Raw genomic sequence first — 8,699 nt, 5'->3', positions numbered from 1 at the left:
TTTCTTTATTTTATAAAAGCACAATGTTTTGTTGATATTGTGAGTGCACACAAATAAAAGTAGACCCTTTACAGTTCCGAATGATGTATTACTCTTACCTTTATGAGCAAAAATGACGGTGTATCCACTGAAAATAAATGCAAGTGATCGCGCTGGCGTCTCTGTGTCCTGCAAAGCGCGCTTCAGCTTCCACTCTCTGCGCAAACTATTGGATACAGCGCACATTTATCTAGGTTTTAACGTTTAAACATTGTTATATGCTTGAACTGTTTTATATCTATAGATTTTATTTTAGTCAAGTCGTGATGATTTGAGAAGGCTAAATTGATCAAACATGCTCAGCCGCTGGCCACTTGGTCGTTACTTTAAATGCGTAACGTTAATTAGGCTATGTGAGTACTGCTCATGTCTGAAAATAATATATGAAAAACAAAATTATTTTACATAAAAACATAGGCTATAGCTTATATTTATTTAGTACATTTTTAAATTAATGTAAAAACTAAAATGAATTGGAAAACTGAAAGTATTTTTTTTTAAATTGTGTTCAGCACGGTGGGCCGCATTTGAGTTCGTGACGGGCCGCGGGTTGAGAACCACTGGGTTAGATGAATACAGTAAAAAAATCTAATTCTGAATAATTAAATCGAGTTTTAAGATGATGGTTTGCCCCATAAAAATCTCTTTTGGGATTCCCACCCGGGAGATTAGATGAAACACTTTTCGCGGAAATGCTGCGGAGCACCACTGCCTCTGGGTATCGTGTTGCATAATCCACTAGGACTAATGCAAAGCGATGCCCACGTGCAGATCGTTCTAATGGCCCGATGAGGTCCATGCCAGTTCTTTCGAAGGGGACCTGCATAAGAGGGAGAGGGCACAATGGTGCTTTTGGGGTGGCCGGTGGGTTCACCAGCTGACATTCACGACAAGACGCGCACCACCTGCGCACGTTCTCATGAATGCCCGGCCAGAAAAATCGGGTCGTTAGACGATTAAGTGTTACTGCTTGACCCAAATGTCCACCTGTGCGACCGCCCCCCTTCCCCGCTCTCCTTTCCCCCAAGAGACATCCGCACATAAATGCCCCAATACACTAAAATCTGGCCAATTTGTTCCCAAAATTAACGAATGTCTGAGGTGCGGGCTAACTGAAACCTCTACCCTATGCTTTTGTCCCCGAAATGAAATAGCCACCGACATTAAGGGGTAGTTCACCACATCCCCGTGCACGCACCGAACCTTAACCACGCGGCTCTTATCCAATGCCTCCGGCTGAATCAGGCTTTGATGAATTGAGGTTTGGTTACATCCCGAATCCACCAAAGCCTGATACGTACCCCCCTTAATACTCACGGGTATTTGGTACAGGCCAGCTTGCTCGGGGGCAGCCTGTGGAGCGTCCGGGACCCGGATCAGTGTCCCCACCTCCATCACTGGACACCGATCAATAAAATGACCTGGGTCCCCGCAACGCCAACAGGTCGACCCCGCCCCCCTGGGCGGCGCCCTCGGGGCAGCTGTTGGTTCCGTCCCTGGACCACTCCTCCACCGGGGTGGGGCTCGTGGGGGGAGATTCCCCCTGGACCTGGGAAAAGGGAGAGGTTTGGAGGGAGAAAACACAGGGGAAGGGAGAGAGAGAGAGACAGATGGCTCAGTTCCCATTGGTCCCGGCTCAGCTTCTCCTACCTGTGCGACCGCCCCCCTTCCCCACTCTCCTTTCCCCCAAGAGACATCCGCACATAAATGCCCCAATAATACACTAAAATCTGGCCAATTTGTTCCCAAAATTAACGGATGTCTGAGGTGCGGGCTAACTGCAACCTCTACCCTATGCTTTTGACCCCGAAATTGAATAGCCATCGACATTAAGGGGTAGTTCACCACATCCCCGTGCACGCACCGAACCTTAACCACGCGGCTCTTATCCAATGCCTACGGCTGAATCAGGCTTTGATGAATTGAGGTTTGGTTACATCCCGAATCCACCAAAGCCTGATACGTACCCCCCTTAATACTCACGGGTATTTGGTACAGGCCAGCTTGATCGGGGGCAGCCTGTGGGGCGTCCGGGACCCGGATCAGTGTCCCCACCTCCATCACTGATCAATAAAATGACCTGGGTCCCCGCAGCACCGGGAAAGGGAGAGAGAGAGAGACAGATCGCAGTGGTTCGCCGACCCCGGGGCATGCCACCATCTGGTCCTCTGCCAGTTGGATGGCCTGTTTCAGCGACGTCGGGCGGTGGCACTGGACCCACTGGGCAGTCTTCCTCGGCAGCCGAGCCACGAACTGCTCCAGTACCACTTTATCAATGACTTCCTCAATGTCGCTTTTCTCGGCCATCAGCCATCTGCGACAGGCGTCCTGGAGCTGTTGTGCCATCCCGAAGGGTCTATCGTCCCTCATGCCCAGCAGTGCCTGATGGTGTTCCTGGTGAAGACCCGCGAGTGATTGGATGACCTCAGCAAATGGCGATCCTGGCGGGGACTGCATGACGGCGGCGGCGTTCTTCTTCCTTAGGTGTTTATCATTTGCACTTAACCTACTTGCGCACCGCTCGTCTCCTGCCTCTCTCTCCTGTTGCAGACCTCGCTGAACCACGCCCCCCTCGCCATACTCATCATCACTACTTTGGCTCACTAACTGGTATGTGGATGGTGATTGAGATGTGCTGTTGTGCAGTTTGAATCTCTTTCGTCTTCATCTCAATGTTAGGAAATAATGGTTGAAGCTTATGTGCCTAATCGCATCAGTAGAGCATTATTTGTTTGTTCAGTGCGTTTCACCGTGGATTCATTTGTAAACCAGTCTTTGTGCATGATTGGACCTGGAACATGTAAGCAAGTTGTGACAGTACTGTTTTGATGCAGCCAGTTTTGTTTCAATCTCATTGAGTTAAAAGCATCAGAGGTTCCCACAAATGCACATTAAAATGAAGATATTATACATGGATTTATATCTCACCATACATTCCACAATTACATATCTCATGACAGGTATTAATTAATGAAAATAAATAAATGCACAGCTGTTTGCATTTGTACTCTGCATCAAAAATATATATGAATACGCTGTTGCTTCTCCAGCTTTTATGTCAAGGAGTTGTAAAGACCGGTTACTCTCATGGTATATATGAATCACGTTTCTGTCAGAGACTCGGTGGCATATAAATGAGAATTTATGTTATGCAGAAACTCTCACAAAGCAGAAAAATAAAACCTTGAAAAAAACATGAACACATTTCTCACGTACTATATGTGATCTCACAGTTTGAAGTGTCTGTCAAAGGAAATTAACAAATGTCATGAATAATGAAGAAAAGTTTGTTCTTATAGAATGAGCACATGCATTCTTATGAATAATTATGAGACACAGAGAGGAGTCATCGATATACTGTAGGTGTGAGGAAATGTTGCGTTCTGTGACATTGACACAATGAGGATTTTAAATAGGGAAGCTCAAAATTAACCAGTTTTCTCCTAAAATAAATTTGACACATGCTAGCGTTATCTTCTATGATGTACAACACAAACACCTCTCTGAAAATGTAGTTAAGTGTTTCAGAGGTTTTCTTTTAGTTTGTCATAATCCAGACTTTTTAAAACAGATCCTCATGTGCAATAGTGTGGGCATTGATGCTTAATTCCAAAGTATATATGTAAAGATGCTACTCAATTATAACAGTCGGCAATTATATTCTTAAGTGTTAAAGGGGAATTAACTCCAAAAGTGCTTTGAGTTAGACTTCACTGTAAACGCCCACAGCTATGATTGGCTAACATCTGTGCATATGAAATAAGGGTAACACTTTATTTTAAGGGTCAGTTCTTACTATTAAATAGTTGCTTATTAGCATGCATATTACTAGCATACTGGCTGTTTATAGGTACTTATAAAGCGGATATGAATGCCTTATTTTTCATTACCATATTTTAGATCCTTTAATCCTACCCCACACCTAAATTTAACAACTACCTTATTAACTATTAATGAGAAGCAAATTATGAGTTTATTAAGGGAAAACTCTGAAATAATAGTGAATATGTGTTCCTTATTCTAAAGTGTTACCGAAATAAGTATTACATTTGGAGCTCTCTCGAAAACTTGCTATGTTTTTACTATTACAGCTGTTTAGATTAACTAATCGTGAAAAGTGTTGATTCGCGTTTATGAAATTGTGTGGTACCTTTGGGAAGGTATTGTTATTTTTAGTCCAGTTATGCTGTATTGATTTCTCCTTCTCATCTCACTAACGTTCCATAATGTCACACAATTAGTGCTGTCAAATGATTAATTGCGATTAATCGCATCCAAAATAAAATATTTTGTTTACATAATATATGTGTGTGTGCTGTGTATATTTATTATGTAGGGTACAATGGGGCTAAAGGCCCATCTTAAAAAAAATTTGCTATTCACTGTGCCTAAAATGTATAATTGCAGAAACAATATATACGTTGTATTGAACATTAATGGAGCAACATATTTTGCGTGAAAATAAATCATTCAAGTTGTTTATTTTGTTTAAAAGTCTTATAAATGTATGAGGTGGCAAGAGGGGCCTTTTACCCCACACACGGGGTAAAATAATGTTTAAGTTAATACTTGTTCAAAACAATCACTTTAGCAAAGTTTGTACTATTTTCTGCTTATTTTGAAAAATAAAATAATTTTTGTTCAGTAAATATACTGTCATTAAAATGTTAATATAAAAAATGTATTTTAAAATACAGAAACAAAATCATTTTAATAAGTAAAGATTCTGAAAGTATTGAAGGAGATCCAACAATAATTGAATATATATTTACAGTAGTAACAACAAATTATATTTTATTATATGTTATGATTAATATCATGTTTTTAATATGATGGTTTCATTCTAAACATGGTGATTATCTCTAATACACCCAACATAATATATGATATTTACCATCTGAATCTAACCAAGCCATGTCAACAAATGGAAAAGTCAGCCATTTATTAATTCTCATGTTAATTACTGTGCGCCTTTAGCCCCAACAGCAGGGGCGCTTTTTACCCCAAATACCATACTTTTACATATTCTTTTGTTATTTAAAAACTGTTGCTTTAATTATCTTAAACAAAATCATAAAGAAGACCTTTGTCTCAAAATATAGGCATTAATTTTAGCGATTCTCATTTGCTACTTAAATCTAACATTTAAAAAAACATAAAATGTTAGATCAAGTAAGCACAAAATCAACTTTATGCTGCTGCGCTCGATCGCGTCAAGCATCAGACAAATATACACGGGCATCTTGAAAAGCGGATGTATTGGAAAGTGCTACGCCAAGTTTTTGTGCCATCTAGTGGTTTAGATGAAAATAATATCAAAGGCGCCTTTTACCCCGGGGCGCTTTTAGCCAGCCCCGTTGTACCCTGTACATAGTTACACATACATGCATGTATATATTTAAAAAAAAATTTATGTGTATATATTAAATATATTTATATATAACATACATTTTATGAATATAAATATATGCATGTAAATATGTGTAAATATTTTCTAAATATATATTGTATGTGTGTATTTGTATATACATAATAAAGATACACAGTACACGCACATATATTATGTAAACAAAAACTTTTATTTTGTATGCGATTAATAAGCAATTAATCGTTTGACAGCACTAAGACAAAATCTGACATTTTCTGTATCCATAAAAGCTGTTTTTGGACTAACATGGAAGGTTTGAGCTCTGAAACGTTCAGGGCTGAGTTTCCCAAAAGCATCGTAAGCTTAAGTACATCGAAGACCCATTGAAACCAATGGAGCTACGATCAACTTATGCTTACGATGCTTTTGGGAAACGCAGCCCAGGATGCTTTTATAGTAGTACAATGACCTTTTATAGTATAAAGGAAATGTCAAAAGATCAAGGAAAATTTGATTTCTCAATTCATGACCCTTTTAAAAATGCAAGAATATGATAATGTTGTTCTTAACATGTAAATGTTTATTTTCAGTGTGGCGTCTGATGCTTAGTTTTCACTTTTCCCAACACAGGATGCAATTGCTACGCCGTACTCATCAGGCATGGAAGACTGATGGTTTGAACTCCTGTTCCTACAAGATTCTGTCTGTCCACAGAGCACCACTCTTCATCAACATCACTGCGGACATTGGCCGGCCGGAGCATGCTCATTGAGCCGGGTTTTTGGACACTGAAATTCGAGAGACACTTAGCATTAAAAACCCAACATTCACCAGTGCCTGGCAGATCCAGTACTAGGTGTACAGGTTGCACTATGGATCTGTCCAACTTGACTCTTTATGGCCCTGCAAGATAATAAGGCCAGAATTCTGATCAAACACTACTTTAAGTATTACAATAATCAAGTAGAATTTAATTAGTCTGATCATGTAAAACTTTCAGGGTTGAAATGAAAACAAATTCAATATTCATTACCTCCAGTTATGCAGTTATGGGTTTATATAATGTATTCTGTATGACTTGTATTCGTTAAGGTCGTTACAGAATATGGCACAACATCTGGGAGTAATGGAACACAAAAGAGCTGCACCTGATAGGTCAATAGGTATATATGATATAGACTTAACATTTGTACTTTATACAGGCAGAGGAGGTTTACTTGAGTCTTTAAAGCAAGTCTGCATGTTCTGTGATGATGATTCCAGCTGAATATGCTTCTAATATATGTCTGGTGGAAAGTTGTAGATACTGTAGTAGGTGTTTGGGTCCAATGATTTGGTTTAATCAGTTCAGTTTCATTTCAGTGAAATGTAGCTGTAGATGGGTTATGTTACATTTTTACATTGTTCAGACAGAATGGCTGTTCACTCAAAAAACTGGGTGGTGTTGGCTTTTTTCAGAGAGCAGAGAAAAGAGACTTTTGTTTACTTAGGATAATATCATCTTATTGTCGTGATCCTTTCCATTTTTAAAAGCTCACATATTGTGTCATAATCAGAATTTGTCAGAATTTAAAATGATCCATAAAATAAAGTACATTACAGACTAGAGTCTGCTTCAGTTTTTAAACTCTTAGTACAATTTATATAGAAGCTTTTCAGAAACAAAGTTTGACTAGAAATTGATCTTGACAAGTTGCATTTCAACACAACATGGCCATCTCATCAAACCTGCTAATTGTTGAGTATGAGGACAGAACTATAAGAGCTCTTTTTCAACAAAACACTAAAATTAAAAAAAAAAAATGTATAGTGCTTGAGGATCTATTAAGTGACATTTTCTATGGATCCCAGAAAAAAAGCTTCTTTCCTCGGTTTTTCTTCAGACTTTTTAAAAATGATTTGGGTGTTGTAACTGAACATTTTATGTATTTTATACTGTGCAGAAATAATGGACAAAAGTTTGTGAATATTAATGAGAACTTTGCATGAATAGGGTACACATTAGTATCCCATTAGTTTTTGTAAAGCAATCAAAGGGCAGAAATCCCATGTTCTGTGGAATAGAAACTATCAGACAAAAACTGCTATCTACCATAAAATTACCACAGGAGATGTATTTACATAAAAACACCGAATAGCTGTATCTGAGCCAGCTCCCTTGAAATTGTGATTTTAAAAAGAAAACTATATTATATGTAGTTTGACATCTTGAGGTTTTTGGTGAAGCACTCCATTTTGATGAAACTGTTGAAAAAGAAACGTTTGCAAGAGGTTTTGTACCCTTTTCATGGAAAGTGCCTATACCACTGATACAGCGCTGAACCTGTGTGTGTCAGCTGAGAAAAGCCAGTTTACTAATGTTAATACTGCAATACAGAATGACGTTAAACATAGATAGCTTTTTTTTTTTTTTTTCAAAAATGTTGCATAGAGATTTTGGCTGTAATATATGATCTAAGCATATTTACTAGTCACTACAGGCAATAGTTTTGTGGATGGCCATGATTTAAATAATTGATCTTAAATTTAAAGTATCTGTATCTCAAAGTAATGTAATGCTTTTTATAAAGAATATCTCTTTGGTTTTGAGACTTTAGTGTTTGCAACTTTACAGATCTTCTTTATGCACCAAGAGCTTGTAACACTCCAAAGAGAAAGGAAAAATTGAAATCGCATCATATGACCCCTTTAAATTATCTCAAAGTAATGGGTGTGAAGGCTGGTCAGATCACTTAGAAGAGCTTCTGTAGTGCAGTGTTTTGCTCTGGACAATGTTCTGCTGGGAATCCTTGAGTCCTGCCATTCATGTGGATGTTACTTTGACATGTACAACCTACCTAAAATATTTGCTGAAAACGTACACCCTTCACGGCAACAGTGTTCTCTGATGGCAGTGGCCTCTTTCAGCTGGATAAAGTACCACACTGCAAAAAATAGTTCAGAAATGGTTTGAGGAACATGACAACAAGTTCATTTTCCCAAATCTCAATCCAATTGAGTATCTATGGGATGTGCTGGACCAACAAATCCGATCCATGGAGGCCTCACCTCACAACTTGCATGACTTGAAGGATCTGCTGCTCATGTCTTTGTGCCAGATACCACAGGACACATTCAGAGGGCTTGTGGAGTATATGCCTTGACGCATCAGAGCTGTTTTGGCATTATTCTTCGCAAGTTAAATATCAAATTACACCTTATTGACTAAATTATATACTGCACATTAATTTTTGCATTGTTTGGAAACTTGATCAAGTTTTTGTGAAGCTACTGCATCGTGGAGCAAACTGGG

General features: G+C 38.9%; 1 protein-coding gene across 3 annotated transcripts in view; it reads left to right on the top strand.

Moving 5' to 3' along the window:
• Positions 1–7,190, top strand: part of LOC107719754 (beta-1,4-galactosyltransferase 4-like) — a 19,612-nt gene extending 12,422 nt beyond the window's left edge. For all 3 annotated transcript variants that reach the window (XM_016527248.1, XM_016527251.1, XM_016527249.1), the window contains exon 7: positions 6,038–7,190. In XM_016527248.1, coding sequence (XP_016382734.1) covers positions 6,038–6,179 — 142 coding nt within the window. In that variant the 3' untranslated portion in view covers positions 6,180–7,190. The remainder of the gene's footprint in view (positions 1–6,037) is intronic.
• The last annotated feature ends 1,509 nt before the right edge of the window (positions 7,191–8,699 follow it).

This window comes from Sinocyclocheilus rhinocerous, unplaced genomic scaffold (assembly GCF_001515625.1).
Source record: "Sinocyclocheilus rhinocerous isolate Xijiao unplaced genomic scaffold, SAMN03320098_v1.1 scaffold571, whole genome shotgun sequence".
NCBI lineage: Eukaryota > Metazoa > Chordata > Actinopteri > Cypriniformes > Cyprinidae > Sinocyclocheilus > Sinocyclocheilus rhinocerous.
This window is presented reverse-complemented; position numbering and strand designations above follow the sequence as displayed.